We start from the raw sequence: 24,040 nt of genomic DNA, 5'->3' as shown, positions 1-24,040 counted from the left end.
GTCCTTTTTGTCTAATGCATTGTCAAATCAAAGCTGACTCGAGTTTATTTCCTATAAACGCAATTCTCGCAGAAATCTAGCTTTCCAACTCTTGTGCTTGTAAGAAGACCTTTTTTTTATCAAAACGGTCATGCCTTTTTCGCTTATATGACCGAGTCACATGTGCCACAATTAGGTTGATTCAAAATCTGTAAAGATAGAATTTTGTCGCGTTTTTGTGACGTTAGTGTTAGAACATTGGTACACCCCCATGGCACAGCAAAAAAAAACTTGGTGATCACATCCAAGGATCCATGTGCGAGGAACAAATGAGATGAGAAGGGTATGTGAACGATTACCTTTAATTATCTGGAAAACCAAAGATAATTGTTGTGAAACTGATTACACATTTTTGTGTCAATTCCAAGCCGCTACGAAAATTTTCGGTCTCTACATAATCCATCCGGTGTGAAAACGAACAACAAGAACTCTTTTAAACTTTTCCAGAGAGAAAAATCTATTTGACGGTTGCTAGACCTCATTCTATATATTTTGAGTATATTAGATTTTTCTTAAAAACCCTATATTTCCTAATTTGGGAATAGTTGATATTTTAATATGAATCAAAATTCATTATAATAATTAACCGAATATAATAATTATAATTATCATAATTATAATAATGTTTGACAGAAAAATTACAATTACAATAATTATAATAATATTCTATTGTAAATTATAATTACAACAATTATAACAAGGATTTTAGAAAATTATGTTTAGTTAAATTTTATACGGATCAAATTCATATATATTAATTTAACCATGTTCTCATTATGTGCACAACATACTTGTACATATAATTCATTCAATATTTAACTACTCAATTAAATTAATTCTATAATCAATTTAATTCATGTGATAGGTAAAAAACAATACCAACTATGTTTGGATTCCGTTTGTTTCGACCATAGGGTGTGACCCTATAGGGTCTTGTAACGTTAGTAGTAATACTAGAACGATTTTAATATTACAAACAATGAGTGGCATCTAGCAATGCATCATTGCTACTTAAGTTACAAGAAGTCATGATTCGACATAACCTCTCTGTGATTAACCTATCATGTATTAAATCATTTTGTCCTTTATATCTAGAATGGACATAAGTCATGGAATAGTCACACTTGCATAGTTCATCTAATGTTTCTTGATATCCTGAGTAGACTATGATAAACAAATAAGTATGATATCTCATATCAACTTACTCGAGCATGGCCATGCATTTCTAGTCTCACTCAATCAAGTGACCTAAGATATTGCTCCCATTATGTAGGAGGAATAAATCCTATATTGATCAACCATATCCTACTACATAGATTGTGGTATATCCAACATCATCCTTTATAAAACAACCAGTTACGGTGGACGTTTGACTGTATCAAAATATACGACTCACGATGTTGGGATAATGATGATCTCAAGTCTGAGGATCGTATACATAGTAATCACTATGAGTAATGTTGTGGCTATTACATAATAATCCAAGAAACATACTTATAACAGGTCAATCCAATATATTGTTCTCTAGCACACATACTCATGTATTGATTTTGACATCCTATGTCAATGACAACACTTTGTCATCAATAAATTACATGTTAGTCTTAATGTATTATTGTTGTCCAAGCCCACAATAATACTCGACTAAGGACCTTTAAAGAATAATCATATTATTCTCAGGATATTATTATAAAACAGTTTATTTATATACATAGAAAGAAATTGAAATAATAATGGCAATGTCTTATTAATAAACGAGGTAAAATAAGTATGTTATTACAATCATCTCATGATTGGTCTTTGGGCATACTCTAACAGTCAGGAGAGCCTTTGTCGTAACGTGGTGAAAATTTCACCTTTGCTTCCATAATTATTGTTGAACTAGATACTGTTGAACCTTGCAAAATGTATAGGCTACCAACTTTCTGCCCTCTCATAAAAACAAGAGCTCCACGAGATACTTTTAAGTCGTTTAACTTAATGACAATCTTGTAACCATTCAAGTCTAGAATACCCAAAAAGACATGATTCTTCTTTAAATCAGGCACATACCTGACATCTAATAATATTTTGAATATCTTGTCATGCATCCTAATATGAAAGGTACCAATGTCGTTTATTTTGCAAGGTGAGTTGTTTTCTATAAGCACAACTCCACCTTCAATCGAACTATATGTGGATAACTAGTCTCTATTGGGACACTTATGGTAAGAACACCCTAAATGCAAGATCCACTCGGATGTAAACTTAGACCTTTCGATAGTTGACACCAATAATAAATCATCACCTCTCTTCTCGACTACACTAGCATTGGCTACATCAGCTTTCTGCTTTCTTTTATTGTCATTTTTTACGTCTCTTTTATTTTTATTCGGAAGTTTATAACATTCTACCTTGATGTGACCCATCTTTTGTAATAGCAACATTGCTTGTCATGGTTTCTTGATTTCAATCTCGCTCTAAATCTTCTTTGACCCGAATCCTTAGACTGTTGCCTTCCTCTAGCAACCAAAATTGAGGATTGCCCATCTGACTTGTTCTTTGAACCTAACTTGTTGTCTAGTTTATCCTTGCTTAAAAAATTTCCCTTCATGTCCTCAAACGAGAGTCTCTCTCTACCATAAATTATAGGGTTTCCCTAAAAGTTTTGTATGAAGGAGGTAAAGAACAAAGCAATAACATAGCCTGATTTTCGTCTATTTTGGCCTCGACATTCCTCAAGTCATTAAGGAAAGTAAAAAATTCACTGATGTGAGCCCTAATAGGCTCACTTTCTTCCATACGAAATGTGTATAATTATTATTTCAATACCAAGCGATTTACGATAGACTTTTTCATGCAAAGGGCCTAAAATTTCCTCACAAGGTTGCTACTGTTTTTTTCGTAAATACCTCCTGCAAGACATTGTTTATGAGACACAATTGAATTGTTGATAGTGCTTTCTCATCAAGCTCCTTGTAACGCCCTCCACCTGACCCAATCGATCTGATATGAGTCTTAGGTGTTACTTCCTAAAACAGACGTAACCTAGACTCCTCTATTCACCTATGTAACTATTGTAATGTTGGCCTAATAAAACCTATAAGTCTTTTACTTGAAATACATCATTTATGCATATTATGATTAACTTTTTGTATAAATGTATGTTTGCCTTTACATTTTGAAATAAACTACGAAGTCCAATACTTAAGACTTTGCTCTTTTCTATTACATGTATACAAAGTATTACTTAAAATCTTATGTGCAGACTTCACTTCACCTTATAACTTTCTATACAACTTGTACTTTTATAGCATTTCTTGGCATGAATGATGACCTCTTATTCCATTAAATAAGTAGACTTCTCTCTCGTAACTTTATTTCTCTGTATGCACATCAACACGAATCACTGCTCTACTGGCGTAACCTTGACATTGTCCCTCCACACAATACTCTTTGCAACCTGAAATAGGAAATAACCTATGTAAGTTCTTGAGAACTTAGTAAATCTCTATTACCTTTTCCATTACATCGTAGCGTACTGAACACTTTGTGTATTCTTTTGGCCTATGTCCTTCTTTGGTGGGTACTTTGCTCTATCGTTCCTTATAGTGCAGTTCATGCGTAATCTACTAAAACTTCTTTAAGAATGTACTACATGTACCACTCATTACTTCTTCATCCTCTTATCCATATCGAATCCTTGCTCTTCTCGTGTTTACCACACATTTCATTCTGGCCCCCTTTCACCTTACTGACCCTTTTCCCCTTTCATTTATACAGAGTCCATCTCATCCTTAACATCTGAAACCTTTTTGACATAGTTCATTAGATATCGTACTTGTGACACCCCTAATTTGACCCTAGTCGAAAAGTGGTTTCGGGACCACAAAATCAAGTCATAAAAATAATTAGCCGTCATATTTTATGACTATTATATGTGAATATGAATGTGTGAAAGTTTTAAGCTTTGATTTAGTAAATTGCATGTGAATTTAGTCGATGGGACTTATGTGTGACACTTTTAAAATGTGATAGTTAATCTATAAGGCTTAAATAGTGCATGTCATATGAATAAAGGGTTTGCATGTCAAATATCCCTTATGAATGAGTAGTGGCCGGCCATGGATGGGTCATTGAGGATAATATGAATTCTTTTATTAGCACTATGAGTTTAGAAAATAAAAGAATGAATTAAGAATGATAAAACATGAGGTGAGTGGGAGGAGAAACCAAAGTTGTCTCCCCCTTACTCCCCATGGCCGTGACTTGTGAAAGGGGAGGAAAAACAAAATCCTTTCTTTGTTGTTCAACATGGCCGAATAGAAGAAACAAAGGAGGGGAAGAATTTTTGGTCACTTGAGTCATTAAAAAGGTTAGTATATTATGTCAAATTGTGAAATTTGATCTTGTTTTAGGTAAATAATCATGACTCTTACTTAGCCCATGCTAAAATTTGTAATTTTGATGGATGATTGGAGCATTCGGCTAGGGTATAAAGGAAAGAACACCAAAGGCACTCGGTCATTTGGTGTTGGGAATTAAGGTGAGATTTCATGTATTTTATTTTTAATTTTTGCGAAATGTTGTTAGTTTTGAAGCTCACAACATGACCCATATGTTAATTTTTGTGAATTTATTTCATAAAGCATTCGGTCATGGCTTCAAGGATTAGATTGTGGATGTTTTGATGATAAGTGTTTATGGATGAGGATAGACTAATTAAATTTGCTATGAGGGGCAAGTTTGAGTAAAATATCATTCGGTTATTAAAGTGAAGTATGAAACTTGTGCTTAATTGTGGAATGCTATAATTAAATTGCTAATATATGTTTATATACTTGCCGAATTTGAATTAAGGTGAAAGACGAGGTAAAGAATGAGTTTGAGTTGAAAATTTATAATTGTAATTAAATTGATAGCATATATTTATATATTAGCCAAATATGTGCTAAAATGAGAAATGAAATGAAGGATTAAGTTTGAATATTATTTGAGTGGTCTCAAGTATTGAAGCAAGCCCATGGCAAAATCTAGTTAATGGAAAAAGATGACATTCGGCCAAGGAAGTTTTGTGATAGTATTTTTTTTGGCTAAGGATGCTTTGTATGTTATGCATGATGTGTTTAATGTCTTGATGAACAAGTAGTCATTAAATGAGGCTAAGCTTGTGAAATTATGAGTTTGGATGAATATATATATGCATTCGACAATGTGTAAAATATTGATTGTTTTAAATGGTTCGTAGTTAAGTGGAAATGGAAGCTTGATAATAAAAAAAAAAATCTGTTAAGGATGAGTAAGAGGTATGTGCATTCGGCCATTAAACATGTGCTTAATTGTTGATGAATGGTTGTAAAGAAAATACATATAGGTCAAATATAGCCTTGGATAAGAAGATTTTTATGTATTGAATTTGTAACATGGTTATGCCGATTGTGAACATGTGATAAAGAATTATTCAAATGGTTGTTTAAATAATATTCGGTTTATTAGTATATGCATAATTAGTTAAAGTGTAAACTTTGCATGTGTATTAAAGGTTTTTATGTGATATTCAGCCTTGGGAAATCTAAGCTTATAAAGGTTTGAATGTTAAATTGGGTTGTCTCTTTAATGGCCGAATGTGCTAAAAGCTAATGCATGATTTAGTTTAATCGATGTAATGATACAAATTATGATATTTACTTGTGGTTTTGAAGTATAGAAAATTTGTTAAGTTGATTAAGTGGTTGCCGAATGTGAAATTTAGGTAAGGAAATGTGTACAAATAATATTTGTATGGATAATTGGTTTAAAGGGGTCGGCATTATACATTGTTGATATGGTGTTATTAATGTAAAGCACTTTAGTATAGACGTATATACATATGGTCACTTAGAACGTATTGAGATGGCCGAATAAGACTAACGATGAGTATGCTTTGATTTTCTATAATACTTAGTAATTTGTTTAAGGTGATTAAAGATGTGTACGATTATTTTATATTGTACTAAAGAGAGTATTAATGCATGTTTGGTACTTGAGATGATTGAGGTGGTGATCTCGAAGCTAAATGTTATAAGGAATAAGTGTATTTCTTGCTAACCGAATTATAATATAATCGAATGTGGTTTTACACAATAGTGATGTGATAAGTTTAAATTTGGTTCATTAGCTCAAGAACTCAAGGAAACAAAGTCGGATCGTGGAAAAAGGGAAATTGGTCGAATAGTCGGAATTGACGTACATTAGCAATCGAGGTAAGTTTTAAGTATTAATGCCTATAATGTGATTGAGTATGATATGTTAAGCACATATTAAAAGAATCATAACTCTATTGTAAATCTTTATGCATATAGCCTAATGGTTATTATGAAGTATAGGTAAGTTATTGATATGATATGTTGCCAAATGGATATGATATTATGAAGTGCTGAAAGGATATGTCAGAAGAGTAAAATTGTGATAAACCTGCTCAGGACAGCAGCAGTAACATGCATTCAGAAAATCACCATAAATTCATGGAGTTGAATTAGAGGCTGAATGAGACATGAAATTAAAGCTTAATGAGTCTAGTTTCTTATAAAAGAAACCGTGTAAACAAAGGAATTTCTGATAATGAGAAATTTGATTCGTAGTGAAGAGTGGTCAGATTTGTCAAACAGTGAAACAGGGGAATACTTAAGAAAAATCTGGTGTTGATTGGCCCAACCTAAAATTCTGGAAATTTCATGGATGGAAGATATACGAGTCTATATTCAGGAAAAATTAACGGCAAGTGATTTGGAGTTTTGTAGCTCCATTTATAAACAATTTAGTGACCATTGCTCAGGAAAACAGCTCGTAGTGAATATGTGATGTTGTTGTAAACATGGATAAAACTTGTTTTAGTTACTCATAAGCTATTGATTAAACCCATACTTGAATTCTAAATCGTGATATTGTAAGCTTATGATAATTCGAATATGAACTGATAGTATGGCGTAAAATTGAATTATTCATTGGAAAGTGATGGATGTAGATTCGGTCAAGCCCAAGTCTGTACATGATAGTATATGTGGTATGTGAAGTCTAATTGAATAAATGTGAAAGTGTATATGTGTGAATAGGGCCGAATGGCCAATGTGATGAATGTGAACATGCATATATGAGATAAGACCGAATGGCCAATGTGATGAATGTGAACATGCATATATGAGATAAGGCCGAATGGCCAATGTGATGAATGTGAACATGTGTATGTGTGATAAGGCCGAATGGCCAATGTGATGAAAGTGAACATGTATATGTGTGATAAAGCCGAATGGCCAATGTGATGAAAGTGAACAGGTGTATGTGTGATAAGGCCGAGTGGCCAATGTGATGAATGTGAGCATGTGTATGTGAGATAAGGCCTAATGGCCGATGTGATGAATGTGAAAGTGTATAAATGTGATAAGTCCCGAAGGGCATTTGTGTCAGTACTATATCCGGGTTAAAACCCCGCAGGCTTTATGCGAGAATATTATCACTGATTAATGTCCGTAAGCTTCGTGCTCGTACCATATCCGGGCTCTAAAGACCCGATGACTGCGTGTGGGAATTTTGTCCGGGTAAGACTCGATAACTTCGTGTGGAGATTATGTCCGGGTAAGACTTCGTAATAAGAGTTGCTTATAAATATATTCAATGCGAAAGGTTAAACAGGTATGTACTCCAAGTCTATATGTGAGCTTGATTGCACTAAATCATAAGGTAGTTATGTGATGCATGTGAGAGCAATCTATGAGACTACTCTTATGATTATGTGATATCGGATCAGTGTGAGAGGTGATGGGAAATCATACGATATATCTATGTCACATGAGCTCACTTTTACGTGAAAGTTTATCTGCCTATTGTATATGATGAGACGTGCGTATTCGGAAAAGGGATGGTATGCCTGAAGGAAGAGTGAAATAAAAATACGAACAACTATGTTATAATTTGATTGTTATCTATTGCCACTGCTTAAAACTTACTAAGCATTGTAATGCTTACTCCGTTTACTCTGTCTCCTCTGTTTTATAGATCTCATTGCGAAGCTACAGGCTCGGGGATCGTCAGCAACTAGTCACACTATCACTATCCACGGTTTGGTACTGCAATGTTTTGGATTGTCTTATGGCACGTATAAAATAGACTAGTGGCGGAAGAATATTTTGGTTAATGTATATAGCCATGCGAAAATGGCTTACATATGTTTGAGCATAATGTTATAATCATTTGGTATGGAATGGTTAATCACTATCATAATTTGTGCTATTCATGCTAAAGGGGCTAGTTGAACCATGGAAACTATTAAATAAGTAAAGTCTACCTTAAAGGCAGATGTTGGCAGCAGCAGTGATGTAGATTTGGAAAATCACTAAAAATAGTATGATTGGAATTAAATAATGAATAAATTATGTAAACGAACCTTGATGAATCTATTTTCATAGGGAAGTAACGAAACGATCATATGGACAGTATGTTAAGAGTTATGGAGGTTCTCGTGGGACAGGGCCAGAACGGTTTCTGGATTCCCTGTTCCGACTTTGGAGATTTATTATAAATTAACCAGAGATAATTAGGAGTCATGCCATATATGTACAGATTCCTCTCTGAGTCTAGTTTCTATAGAAACAAACGACATCAGTATAGAAGCTCTGTGCAGGGAGATATCCAATTCGTAATGCGCAAGGGTCAGTGTAGTCGATCCCTGTAACATGGGAGACTTTGACTAATAAACTGTACTAATTGGCCTGACCAAAAATTCTAGAAAAAAATATGTAGATGGGCATATGAGTCTAGTTTCAGGGAAAAATCACGAAACTGATTTTCGAGTTGTGAAACTCAAGATATGATTTTTAAAGCGACTATTACGCAGATTGGCAGTGTCTGGAAAATTTTTAAAAAGTCTGTTAACACCTCGTGTTCGACTCCGGTGATGGTCTCGGGTTCGGGGTGTTACAGTACTTTTACCTTTTCTTTAGATATTCATTCACCCAAGCTTTACCAGGGTTCACCATTTCGATGTTGCCATTGAATCTTTGTTCTGTGGTCACTTTCATGGGCTACACCACTAAAGCGTATTCCTGACCTCAAATATCTTCCATTGTTTCTTGGAAGCTTCAAATACTCGTTTGATCAAAAGATAGCCACGAAATCATCCACTTAACTTAGATAGCCACGAAGGCATCCACGCAACTTTTGGTAGCCACAAAGGCACCTACTCACATTAGATAGCCACCAAGGCATCCAAACACGTACACAAGATAGCCATAGAGGCATCCATACAAATAGATAGCCACAAAGGCGTCTACATTACAGTAGATAGACATAAAGGCGTCAACATATAATAGACTTCACCACGAAGGCACATTTAACAGATATAAACACAAAGGCTCTTCTCATAATAGAATTAGTCTCAAAGGCTCTTATACAACAAAATTAGCCACTAAGGCTTTACTTTATCAATATTAGCCACGAAGAATCTTCCCATAATAGAACAGCCACAAAGGCTCACATGTAACAGATTCAGCCACTATGGCTCACATATAATAGAGAACAGCCACAAAGAGTTCTACATTACAAAAAACAACCATAAAGGCTTTCACTTTTCGGTAAATAACATTTTTGACGATAGGGATTTGCCTAAACTTAATGTCTTGAGGTTTGCCCCTCATTGTCTGGTACTCACCCCAACCGTCCTTTATCTTTCCCCACATGACGCCATAATCTCAAACTAGGTCTTATACTATGCGGTTTTCAATTTTCCCAAATGATGCCATAATCTCAAACTAGGTGTTACACTATATGATATTCTTGCCATGACTAGAATTCGTGTTTATTGTCCTAACTGACTCACATGCAAGTAGACTCGATATGCAAACTCATACAATAGACTACTCTTCTAGACATGCATTTGAACTTTATGTAGAGACTTGTTCATGACAAAATCATACTTTCAGACACATTCATGCGTACATACTTTCTTCAGAAAAGAAACAAGATTACCTTTTCATTTCGTAGATTAGCCATTCAAAACAAACAAGATTATCATGCAAACATGCAAGTAAGAGTTAGTTCAGAGACTCACCTGTTAGCCTTAAAGGCATCTTAACTTCAGATCTAGGCTTACATCGAGTAGATCAATAGCTCCTAAACATTAAACCATAAGAAACTCATTAAGATCTTTCTTTTCTCACTTAAACACCAGAATCGTACAACAAGGCATTACCATTTTTGTTACTAAGCTTAAATAGATTTGCTCTCATGACAACTTAGCATGCTAGGTCGGGAAACTTACCTTACAAAAGGGGTATCTCAAAGTTGATCCTCTCATTCCCGGCTCATCCTAAAGGATGAGATTATTTTTTCTCCTTTAGCTCATCCTTATATACATGAAGGATACTTCCTGAGGAAGTAATGAACAGTTCCCCAACACTTACCCGGTAATCAGATATTTTCCTTTGTTAAGTGGATGTTCGATACATTTATTAATCCACGTGATCACCAATTAAATGCACGACAGCTGTAAGGCAACACATGTGGGCATACAAATGCATACATAGGTTATACCTGGGTTCTCGCCCATCCTTCGTAGCCGATAGCCCAACTAATTACGCATTGGTACAGCACGCCTCTATGGTGGTAACCTCATTTACTTAACTTCCCTTAGTACTTTTCTGGTCGTCCTTTCCCAATGGTACTTCATATCATATTTCTATATATATGTATATATACTGGTTACGCACCCACATATATGCCAAGAACATCAATGGGGTGAACAACACTTTATTTACTCATAGACTTCATATTTCACCATTCAGGCATCACCTTACCTCACTCTCACCTAATCCTCGGGCCTTTTACTTAGCCCTAAGGAGTTTTTCCTATCCTCCTTTATTAGCCTTTTAACCTGTCCCTAAACTTTATTGGGACTCAATAAATGCCGCATCAATCATTTGATAGTCTTGTCCAAATCTTACAAATTCCAAAAACTAATCAAGTATTTTCTTTAGTTCTTAACTATCTTAGTTCTCATTTGGTTACTTCCTAACTATTTTTTTCTTATATCTTGATTAGCTTAAGGCCATCGTTACTAATTTCCCTCATTGCTGACATAAAATTCTCAGCACAAGGCTTATTTCTTCATTACTTATAACATACTCTGCTCATTCCATTCACACCAATCAAAGACTTTTGGGATGAATCTATAGGCGTCAATGGCGCACCCAAATGGTTCTTATCGTTAGGTTAGTTTAAACAATATCCTTTTTCCACTCATCTTATCTGAACCATTCTTTGAACAGTATTCGAATATTAATATTCTGTCGAACAGGATGTTACACTCCTTCCATTCTATTTGTATTCGCATCTACGGGCCTTTGCCCTCTAATGACCTTTTTCAGACCATTCTGAACTAGAATTGTCGTCATTCAAATTTTTCATAAACTAAAATTTGTGATCATATCTAACTTTTCGATATCGTACGTTATTGCCATATTTGAACGAGTTGAATGCAAAAATTGAACCAAACTCTGATACCAGTTTGCTAGGTTAAACCTGAATTATGGAACAAAAAATGAAAAATTGGATACAAATATTTACGTGGAAAAATCCTCTGAATAGGATAAAAAACCACTGGCAAAGAAAACTTCACTAAAATGGCAAAAAACTGAAAGAGGAGTACAAGATGGAGAACAAACGAACCAAACTCGTACCCAAAAATACAAAGTTCTCCCGAAATTCTCACAAACTCTCTCTTAATTATGTTGTTGAATCAATATCTCTAGAATTGCTAAAAGTCATATTTATAGGCTAAAATTCATGACTAATCTGATTAGAATATCCTAGAGGTATCAGAGTTTGATTGGGAAAACATAACCGAGTTTAACTAGGAGAAGAAACCTAGTTTAGTGGGAAACACGTTGCCACGTCGTGACGTGGCATATTGCCTTGTTGGGACGTCCTTCTTCGCATCATCGGGACATAGCGATTCATCTCGTCAAGATGTCGGTGTCGTGTCGTCGGCTCTGTTTCATCCGAAATGTGAGACACACTCCACACAGAAAATGCTTGCATTTCATTTCCTTTTAATCAACTTATTACTCCTACTCTTTTAATGTAACAGCCCAATTTTCAGTAGTGTCAGAATAGTGATTTGAGATCACTAAAATCGATGAAAAAGTTAGAAAAATTTATTAATTAATAATTATAAGTTAAGTGTGATTTTAGAAATATTTTTGAATTAGTGAATTTTGTGATTTAAAAGAAATTATTAGGTAAATTGGGTCGAAACGAGGTATCGAGACCTCGATATTATAAACTGAGCCGTAAAAATTTTTATAAATATTTACGGAGTGTCAATAGGATAATATTAAAGTTTCGTTAAGAAATTTTAACGTTTCGATAGTTAATTATGAAAAAGGATTAAATTGCAATAGGGATAAAAGTTTAATTATAGATTAAAGAAAAGTTAAAAGGACCAAATAGGCAGTTATGCCTTTTTCCAAAGTTGAGGCGGCATAAGTATAAAAATCTGAGATTTTTATGTGTTAAAAAAATATTATTATATTATAGTAATGATTATGTTTTTATATTATATTATTATTAATATATTATATTATATTATATATATACATAAAACAAAAGAAAGAATAGAAAAAGAAAGAAAAGAAGCAGAAAAGAAGAGACGAAACAGAGAAAGAAACAGAGAGCAAAACGGGCAGAGAAGGAAGGAAAGAAAGAAAGAAAGAAAGAAAGAAAAAGAAAAAGGGAAATTTCAGGTTTTAAGGTTCCAAGCTCAATTGGTAAGTCAAATTTCAGTCCTTTTCTTATAATTTTTGAGTTTTTGGAATCCTAGAGATAAATACTACTTGATTTATGTTGATATTTTGAAAGTTAGTAGATTGTTAGACATGAGTTATGTTGAATTAATTGATGAACTAGAGGTTAAAATGATTGAATTTTAAGTTAGAAGTTAGTAAAAGATTGATTTGTAAAATAAAATATAAGTTTTGAATTGATAGGGATTAAATTGAAAGAATCCCGAAATTAGGGATTTATGGGGAAATTGAAGAATTAAACTGAGTTTATAGTAAGAATTAAGAGAGAATATAGAGTTAGAATGGAAAAATAAAATTAGTATTGATAAGGGATAAAATTAGAATTTGGGTAAAGTTTAGGTATACGGGAAATATTTTAATGAAATTGAGTATTAATGATTTTTAATTGTTTAATTACGTAGCTAATGTCGTGTACGAGTCATTGTCCGAGAAAGGAAAGGAGAAGGTGGACAAGGATTGACTCGGGAGAAATTTCGGTTAGTATTACCATAATTCGAATTTAATTATTAATTGTTAAAATTAAATTAATATACACGATAAGCAAATTGAGGTGAGTTTCATAATTGAATTGAATAATATATGTACGTATTGATATTGAATTTATTGACAGTAATTATTGAATTTTAAATAATATGTTAGTAAATAAAAATAAGGAGAATATCGATATTTAATTGAATGAATTAAAATATGAATTGAATAAATGAGATATTAAATTGAGATATGTGAATATGTGAATTGTGTATTGATTGAAAAGTGGTTTGAATTGAATTGAAGTATGATTATATGTGAATATCTGAAATATGTATTGGTATTGAATTGTATATTGATTTGAAAGTGGGAAGTGAATCTGAGTTGAATTGCGATTAAATCGAAAGTGAATTTGAAATAGAAAAATGTATTGAAACAAATGGTGATTAAATGGGAATGATTTGAATTGAAAGTATGAGAAAGTGATTGAATTGAAATGTGATTCGGAAACCCTATTAACTAGTCGAGCTGAGTCGGATATAGTTGGCATGCCATAGGATTGGAAGAGTTCAGGGATACTTCGACCTTGAGTCGATGAGACACTGGGTGTCATACTATTACTTCGGATAGATTCGATGAGGTACTGGGTACCAACTTACTTCGGCTTGGCCGATGAGACACTGAGTGTCAACTATTGCTTCGAACTATCCGATGAGGCACTGCGTGCCATTCTGGTGTGTTTGGTTGGATCCGTGTATCCGCCAAGGTCCGAGTCTTGTTAATAGGGGTAAATAATTGAAATGAGAAAATTTGAATAAGTGTGACTGATTGGGATATGGAAAGAAATGAGAAAGTGAAATTGTGAATTGATATGTGAATTGGAAATCGAGATATGAGATTTAAATATATGAACCCAAAGTTCATAATATGATAAAGAGTAAATTTTGTTATATGATATTAGTGAGTACAAATCGTAATAAAATTGATATTGAATATAAATTAAATGAAATGAATTGTATATGAATTGAAATGAACTATTGGAATGAGATGTAAAGAAAAGTCCCATGGAATTGAGATAGTGAAATAAGGTATGAATACAATTAAATATAAGATTTGAATTATTGCTTATTGTTATTAATTATCAAGTTGATTTAATGTATGAGATAGTTAATGAATAATTGTAGACATAAATAAAATATATATAATTTATCGATTAATGTTATTAATTTGAATTATGGTAATACCACTGAGTATACCCATACTCAGCGTACGGTTGTTTCCGTGCGCAGGTTAGTAAAAAAACCAGTGTTCGATCCAGCATCCAAAGTAATCCCGACCTCAGAGACATTTTATTGATGTACCTTTCTGTTGATAATGTGGCATGTACCTAAGTAATGTACATACCTAAGTAATGTATATACCTAAGTGATGTATAGGGATTTAGTTATTTCGTATGTTTGTAATTATGATTTTGCTATAGAAAGATGTGTAAGTATTTGATGATGAATGGTTGTTTAAAAGGGTCAAGGATGAAGATGTTTGTTGTTATAAAGGTCTAGGTGATAAATTATGTATGGAAATCATGAAAGGGTAAAATTTTGCAAAGAAGTAGAATTCAGGCAGCAGCAGTGATGTAACTTTGAAAAATCACCTAGGATAGCATAAAATTAATTAGAGGGTGAATGATATATGGAATTAAAGCTTGTTGAGTCTATTTCCATGGAAAAATAACGGTTTAACAAAAGAAATTTTATATTCTGAGATATGAGAACTTTAGTGAGACAGGGTCAGAACTGTTTTTGGAGTCCCTTGTTCTAAGTTTAGAAAATCATTATAAATTTCACAAAAATGTTTATGAGTTGTAGTTTATATCTTTAGATTCCTTATTGAGTCTATTTTCTGTAGAAACAAGTAAGAACTTCATATAAAAATCCTACAGTGAGAAAACTTATTTTTAGTAGCAAGAGGTCAAGACAGTCAGGTGAAGAAACAGGGGAGACTTTAACTAATAAACTGTACTAATTGGCCAAACAAAAAATTCTGAAAATTTTATGGTAGAAATATATATGAGTCTAGTTTCAGGTAAAATTTACGGAATTAAATTTCGAGTCCCGTAGCTCGAGTTATAATCAATTTAGTAACTGTTGCGCGATTGGGCAGATTACTATAAACAGTGAAATAAATTTTCAAACCAAATTTTTATGCTCCGAATTGGTAAAATAAGCTAAGTAATGCCTCGTGCTCGACTCCGGCAACGGTCTCGGGTAAGGGGTGTTACATTTAAATCTAAATAACTATCAAATGGAAAATTTTTTGCATTACAAGCATAGAAGGTAATTAAAACAGCTTTCCCATCTTTCTCAATTTCAAAATTGAGTAAATTAATCTCTTTGAAAAAAATAGAGTGATTTAATCTCTGTCAACTTCGAAAGCGGCTAAGTAATTAAGGACAATTAATTACAGGGTTAATATTTTTCATCAATTGTACATGATTTTAATTGGTATAATAACAAATTTATCCATCAAAGTTTACACATTTTGTCAATTTGATTTTAATTTAACAAATTTACCCCACTACATTTGTGTAAATGTTGAGGTTGAATTCATTGGACCTTTTAAAATTAAGGCCAAAATAATAAAATATGTAAACATCGAAGGCTAAATTTGTTATTATAAGAATCAAAATCATATACAATTTGAAGAAAGACATCGAATGTTGTGATTAATTGTCCTTAGTTGTTTATTTTCAAAATTGATAATAATTAATTTTTTTTAATTTTTTTAAAGAAAAGACTGAGTTACTCAAGTGAGAGAAACTAAAAAATTATTTTACCAAAATAGAATGAATGAAAGCGTTAAGGGGAAAAGATTCTTGTATTGCATAGCATCCCTATGAGAGAGGAAGGAAGGTATCCGAAGTAGATTTAGTAATTTTGGATACCATACATAAACAAAATACAAAATATAATTAAAATAAGATACAAACCATGACATTACAACAATAACACAGTACAAATATATATATATTCTCAAAAATCTATATAATGCTCTTCATTAACAGATTCAAAATAAAATAAATATATAATATTTAAATAATATAGTGATGTAACTATATATTACACAAAAATATATGGAGTTTCAAGCCTAATGTCCAGTCCCAGTTTTGCGTTTTTGTTTATGGTATTTGACAACAAGGATTAAAAAATCGAATGAAATGTAAAATTAGTTAGATTTTCATTTTCAGTTCAACCCAAAAATCAAAACAATTTAAGGAAATCATATTCATAAAAGAACTAAGGATGAAAGTAAACTGTTTTTTTAATTATATTATTAATCAAATGATATAAATGTCTTTAAAATGTACGTTACAAAATGAATCTAAAATAGGGTTAAAAGAATCTAAAACATAATGTAAATTTTTGAAATTAAAAAAAACGAAAAGTTAATAAAATAATACTTATTTTATCCTCTTTTCTGATTTATACTGTTCATTAATATATATTATTTCAACCTATATGGTTTAAGTATCGAACCAACCAACTTAATCTACTAAATGTGTTTTTATTCACTGATATTATCGGTAAAGAAAACACTCATGAGAACATTGAAGTACGATGTAGTGGTTGTTCACTTCATTATTTAACTATGTGGTTGGGAGCCTAATCCTGGTCATGAGAATAGAAAACATTTCATTGTCAGTCATTTACCTTTTTGGAGAGCACTCACGACGAAAGAATTAGTTACTTCTATCGGTGGTTGTTGATACGGGGCATCAACAAAGATGAAGTAGGTGGAGAGGGTGATGGTGCGAGGTAGGTTGGTTCACCCTCGTTGGGCTGAGAGCCGAAAAAATAGGAGAATGGCGTGGAGGAGGATAAGAGTTTAGTATGTTAGGGCTTTTGGAAAGGAAGAGGAAGCCCCTTAGTATGTTGTATATTGGGGTATTTATAGGTAGGTGATGGTTCCCAAGTGGTCCCCTCTTGAGGAGAATGCACCTGCTAATAATGGGTTGCCTAACAGAGGGTCCAATTAGATGGTTAAGAATGGATGTTCCTTCTCACAGGTGGTACGAAGCATGTGGGCGGCCGGTCATTGAGTAATTATCTGGATGGTATAAGGCAGAGGGTAATCCATCCGTAGGAGTTTCTCCGATCACTTCTCATGTTGTCACATGTCCAACTCGAGATAGTGGTATAATAATTATACCCCTAGTTAAGAGGTAAGTTATAAAGTGACCTTATCTCGAGACCATTCATGATTTACCCCTATGGGTGGTAGCTCTTTGCAAATAAAATAACGGCTAACAAGTTGGAAGTTCACTTTAAATACCCTAGTCTCCACAAAAATGAAAACACACCTTGAGAATCCCATACTTAATTTCCCTATCTACAAGGAACTCCCATATTTCTACTTTGGGCAAATTTTGTGGTAGATTTCAAATTGCTATAATTTTAATTAATATATGCAATTTTCATTTGCGGAAGTTAAAAGAAGTTGATTAAATTATAAATATTTAGAAAGAATAAAAAGTGGAATTTAACTATTTGAACAAGGACCTACCTGTCTCTCCATGGTTTTATCCCTGCGAATATCCATATAAGAAATAGACACTCAACTCTAAATTCCAGTAACATAGATTCATACTAATAGTATTTGCTCATTCCATTATTTGCAAAACATTGACCACCTTAATTCTTAAACTGGACTTGTCTTATTTCAGGAGCAAATTCTACTAGAGCAGTTTAAAAGATGTAGACTACAGGTAAATTAAAATTTGATATGCCAATCCAAGGCTTATTTTAGCCATTAAGACGAAAACAACGTCATTATTTTAACCATCAATTTTGCTTTAATATATTTCATTTTCAGGAGCAGAAAGCTATTCTTGAGAACCAGAGTCTACGTAAACAGGTAGGCCATAAGAAAAGAAGAGGAGGTAGTTATGTGTTGCAATTCGGGCTTTCTAATCTTCTATTTTCCCTAATGTATACTAAGGTTGAGGAACTCCAGCAAAAAACAAGCTCTAATTCACTTGATTTCAATCCGCTGCAAACAAAAATTTCTCTCAATACTTCAAAGCCAGATTTTCATTTTGACCACCACTATCATCATCATTCAGACACTTCCTTGCACTTGGACTTGGGGTATGTATGCTCATTCCCATTTTCTTTTTTCATTTTTTTTAAATAAAAACTTTTACCAAGCCCTGCATATCCATTACACCTTTTTATTAATGGAAATACCATTCACTAGTTTATTTTTTAACAGACATTGGTGTGATTATCATGTGTACAACTAATAAAATAAAAAATCTTAAAAAATTACTAAGAACATGTACCTCTAAAATGAAGTTACGGAAATGAAATTTAGACAATGATTTATCTAAGTTTATTCTAAACGTGGTTTGAAACATTATAAAAGTAACTCATAAATATAAAAAAAATCTAAAAATTAGAAAAATATACATCTAAAATAAACTTTGACAAGTGAAAGTCTAATTTGAACATGAACAACCATTTATCTACGATTCATTCAGAATGTGATTTAAAATATTATAAAATATATATATATAAATAATTATATAAAAAAATATCATCAGATTTTGACATTTACATCTGTATTCAGGATTTTAATAATTTCCTTTAGGGTCCATAAATTTTAGCTCAAAATAAGTCGAATAGGATTTAAGATTTACTCCTAACTTTTTCTATTTTGTTATTTAAATTTTTTAATCCAATCATAGTTGATTTGTTAGTATTTTTGGTAAAAAAAAAAAGTCTATCAATTCATTATTCAATTTTATCAATTTTAAAAGTAAATAGTTTTAAATTTAGGAAGCATAGATTATAGAAGAAACTTATTATTAACTTTTCATATGAAAATATGAGTACCAACATCATATAATTTCTAAATTTTTGAGGGCCTCATTTTTAGAGACTTAGCTGCTAGAGTGTTTCTATCCAAAACCTGTAATTGAAGGAACAACAAATTAAGTTTTAAATATTAGATTGAGGATTATGATTGTAATACTTTTTGTATGTTATTTTTCAATAATTATTAATTTTTATAATTTATTATAATTTTTAATAATTTTATAATTTTTACTATTCTTAATAATTTTTATAATATTATGTCCATGATGAATCTAAACAAATGATTTGTTCAGATTCAATTCTACTTCAACATCTTTTATCCAAAAATTCATTTTATATATCTATTTCTAGTAATTTTTAATAATTTTTAGGATTTTTATAAAATTTTGAATAATTATTAACAATCATGTATAATTTTTACCATTTTAAATTTTTTTTACAAATTTTAATATTTTTTACAATATTCTAAACCATTTCCGAATCTAGACAGTTGCTCAAGTTCAAATGAACGAGAACATTTTTCTTTTCAAGTTCATTACGAAGGTACACATTTTAGTAAATTTTATAATTTTTAGTCTTCGTTATTTTTAGATATATGTTAGTGTGATATGCATCATGAAAATGCTTATTCATGTGACATGTTATATGTTAGTTTATCGTTATTTTCATTAATCATGTCCGCATCTATTAGTGGCTAAATTTGTCAATAATTTAATTTTTTTCTCATAATTAATATTATTATTTGAGAATATATACTTGTTCTACTATTTTAAAACATGTGATTATACATTATTAGAAAAAAGTTTATTGAGTTAGACTTCAATAGGGAAATAACAAAAATCCAATTTGATGATAGTAAACGTATCAAACAAGGATAAATATCATTTAATATATATAACTTCAATAGTATATTCCATAAAAAGATTTTAAAAAATTGTAATGTGTTTTTTTTAATTTTTAATTTTTTTATTATATGTTTATAAGATATTTGTCAATTTTTTAATCCTACTTGTAGAATTTAAAAATTCTACTGATAGTGTATTAAATAATTTCTCATTTTTAAATTTAATTAATTTGTTTCTAAAACTAAAATTTTAAATAAATTTTATTATTTTAAAATCTTTCTTACAGGGTGTGATGAATTATTATATACTAAATGAAATTTTATTGATTCGATGTTAAATTTATTTCAAAATAATAAAATACTTATTATTCTTAATGTAAATGTAAAATTTAATGTCATGAAAACAAAGTAATTTCTTTTGTAAACTTCAATTTTCATATTAATTTATTTTATAAAGTTAATAAGAAATAGAAATATTAAAATAAATTTGTTATACATAAATTTTATACCATGTTTTTCTTAACCAAATAAGTTTCTTTTTAAGAATAACGAAAAATAAAAATAAAACTTTAAAAGCAAAAACTTTAATCTAAACTTGAGCTTCTTTATTTATTATCTAATAAATTCATTTAAAAAATAATATTTTTAAATTAAAATCCATATTATTAATAATGAAATATAATAGAAATTTGGAAATAGTGTGAATAATGTTGGTTCAAAAGATTTTATATTTGTTTTTTTATACTATTAAGAAAGTGTTTGATTTATTTATAATATAAAAATATAATTTAACCCTATTTGATAAAGTTTGAATTAATTAAAAATTAATATTTGTAAGGTTGTAGCACTTATTGAGAAATTTATGTTTGATTTTCAGGTTGTCATCAGATGATGAACGCAAGAGAAAATTGAAAAAAATTGAAGCAGATAATAATGATTTAGAGAGTCAAATAGCCTAGAATGATTTTACCTACCTTTATAAAGAAAAAAAAAACCTGCTATCTTCAGTTAATTTCTTCAAACTCTTAATCATCTCTTTAGGCAATTAGATTTCTTTTTGGGTTCTCTCATCCTACAATTTGCAGATTGATTAGTGCTCTACGCTGTGGTGTCAGCAAATAAACCACTATTTTTAATTAGTCTCATGTTTCAAAACTCAACTTGCTGATTCAAAATGCAATCAACTTCTCTATTGGGTTAAGTGAGTGTTGAATACGGAAAAGTATTGTTTATTTATTTTAATTTTTTTCAAAGTGTAAGTACGAGTTACTCTGTTCAGTATGCCTAAGTCCGAGTCTATTTGACTTTATTTTGAAGCGGGCGTAAAATTGCTCTTTGATTGGATTTAATTCTATTTTTCGGCTAATATTTTGACATTGTGCTTTAAATTTGATATTTGACTTGTTAGCCATGCTTTGGTATTTATATAAAAATATTGTTTATTTATTTACATATTCTATATCGATTCACATTTAGGCTCCGTTTGTTTAATTAAAAATCATTTCTGAAAAGTAATTTTTAGAAAATAATTTTTTTAGATAATATAATATTTTCTAATGTTTAGATGAATCTATATAAAATATTTTCTATTTTTTGGCAAATTTCTTAAAAATATTTCTTAAATTTTTTTTCAATGAAACAAACAGACATTTAACATTTTCTTATCTTTTCATTGTTTAATGAGTTTATTTTATATCTATAAATTTATATTTTACTTTATTCTTTATAAAACAAACATGACAAAAATATATTTGTTATAAAATATTACAGCGCAATTTCCTTTTAACAATCAAAATTTATTTTATAATAAGAAAATATTTTGTAATAATCAATGTCATATATAAACTTAACAATAAATAATCCTTAATTAAAACTTAATTTAAATTACATATAGTACATATATAAAAGTGCATATTGACACACCAAAGTTGTAAGGAATAAATGAAGCTAAACATTATTTAAATAAATACTCATATTTATATAATTAAAATATTCATATTTTTAAATTAGGTTAAAATATGTGATAGTACTAGAAAGAACATATGTTTTCTCCCTACTTATTGGTTAATTTGTCCCCATTTAGTTATCTTTAGCACATATTTTAGCATTTTCAGTTCAGTAAATTGTATTTTATAACTCAGTGGATCTTAACCTATTTATCCTTAATTTTGTCCTATTTTGGTACTCATGTTGCTGCATAAGTATTTCCAGATTGCGCCCAGAATTGTCGCCGCACCTGACAGTTGTCCGGATCAGAACAAAAAGGTGTGAGCTGTCCAGTTTGGAACAACCAACTTGTACGTACAAAGGCAGCATGATTCTGATGAAAGGACACCTGTGCTATTTGGATAAATAGTAATATTCACGTGAATAGCAGGGGGGATTATCTTCTTCAACCTATCTTTTGAAGCTTTTCGGCTATGGCGGCTTAAGTCTCTTACGGGTGAGCCGACATGAAAGGGATGCAGATTAGCTCTTGATGAGGAGCCCTGAGTGCGACATAAGAGGGAATGGAGAGATTCAAGCCGTGATTGTCTAGGAATAGTATTCTCCACTTGTTTCTTTTATATTTCTTTTCTAAATGATGGTGATTACTTTCTATTTCATGTTTGTACAGAAGTACACATGATTTCTGGGTTAAATGTTATTTTATTCAATCTTGCTTCTACTGTTTAATTTTTGGGTTTGAATGTTTTTAGCATGGAAGTGTTATTACAGTCACTGACATTGGAAAGTGCAGCGACAGTTCAAGCTAGCAAGCATGACAATAGAAGTTGCTTGAGGATTAGAGGAATTTAATCCACTTGTTCTTAATAGTGTTCCATTGTATTCATCGAAATGTGTGGTTAATGTGCATGTTTAAGTCTTAGATTAAATATAGAAGTTAAGCTTCATAAGATATTCATTGCACTTTAATGCATTGACAATTACCTATCCTTTTATACCTTGTGAGCACTTAGTATTTTGTTGAGTATTCACGTTGGGGATCCCAGTTTATCATTATCATACTTTATCTTATTGTTTTTAAGTTATTGCTTCGACAACTACTATCACAATTTATCTCGTTTCTATCTATTTATTGCATTGGCATTGATAGACAAAAGATAACCATCCTCGTGGGATCGATATTCGATAGACTCATATATGTCTACTATACTTGCATCGATAGTGTACGCTTGCACATTATTGTTGTGACGTTAAGCAGTCGATCAATATGTCATAAGTCATTGAACTCTTCATAAATTTGAAATTTAGTCCATGTACTCTTATTTTTGGGTTAGTCCTACTTTTTATATATCAAAATTTAGGTTTAGTTGTTAGCATTATTAAAAATATGTTGTTAAATTCATGTTCATTATAACATTATTTTTAGTTCCATAAATATCGAGTATTTTTTATTTATATATGCGACATTAACAAAATTGATAAAAAAAATTAACAATGTTAACAATTGGACTTAATTTTCAAATCTGAAAAGTAGAGGGGCTAAATACTTGAAAATAAAAATATAGAGACTAAATTTCAAATTTGTTAATGGTACATAAACTGATGGCATATTTTAACCTTCATACTACAAAACATTTATTCTTAATATATTTTTAATTGTGATAAATATTTATTATTAAAATATTAATATTGAATATTTTCAATAATATATGAAGATTATTTATTATTATTATTTTTCAAATTTATTATTAAAATAAATTGAAATATTAAATAATTTATTAAAATAATAATTTATATTAGTAATTTGTTAAAATAATAAATTATATTAATAATTTGTTATATGGTTAAATATAGATAATAAAATATGTATAAAAATAATATTGAAATTTATAATATTTTATTAATTTTAAATATTTTAAAAATAGAAATAAAAATTTATTATTCATATAATAATATTAAGCTTGACTTAAATTAATTTTTTCATAAAAATAAAATCACCCATAAAGAGCTTTTTTCTCAAAAGGGTAGGTTATTTTACAAGAAAAAAAAAGCTTATT

At 30.8% G+C, this 24,040-nt stretch overlaps 1 protein-coding gene and 1 long non-coding RNA gene across 2 annotated transcripts in view; both read left to right on the top strand.

The window, feature by feature from the left end:
• LOC107950059 (agamous-like MADS-box protein AGL15) overlaps positions 1-22,792 on the top strand; it is a 28,529-nt gene extending 5,737 nt beyond the window's left edge. The window contains exons 5-9 of the mRNA XM_041089874.1: positions 18,040-18,081; positions 18,189-18,230; positions 22,248-22,301; positions 22,414-22,479; positions 22,736-22,792. Of these exons, the coding sequence (XP_040945808.1) occupies positions 18,040-18,081; positions 18,189-18,230; positions 22,248-22,301; positions 22,414-22,479; positions 22,736-22,792 (261 nt within the window). The remainder of the gene's footprint in view (positions 1-18,039; positions 18,082-18,188; positions 18,231-22,247; positions 22,302-22,413; positions 22,480-22,735) is intronic.
• LOC121215442 (uncharacterized) lies at positions 12,770-14,855 on the top strand. The gene is made up of 3 exons (XR_005911260.1): positions 12,770-12,815; positions 13,253-13,327; positions 14,609-14,855. It is a non-coding gene; the product is annotated as an uncharacterized lncRNA (long non-coding RNA).
• Positions 22,793-24,040: the final 1,248 nt, after the last annotated feature.

Source organism: Gossypium hirsutum, chromosome D03, assembly GCF_007990345.1.
Source record: "Gossypium hirsutum isolate 1008001.06 chromosome D03, Gossypium_hirsutum_v2.1, whole genome shotgun sequence".
Lineage (NCBI taxonomy): Eukaryota > Viridiplantae > Streptophyta > Magnoliopsida > Malvales > Malvaceae > Gossypium > Gossypium hirsutum.
The sequence above is the reverse complement of the archived record's forward strand: the minus strand, read 5'-3'. Positions and strand labels throughout refer to the sequence as shown.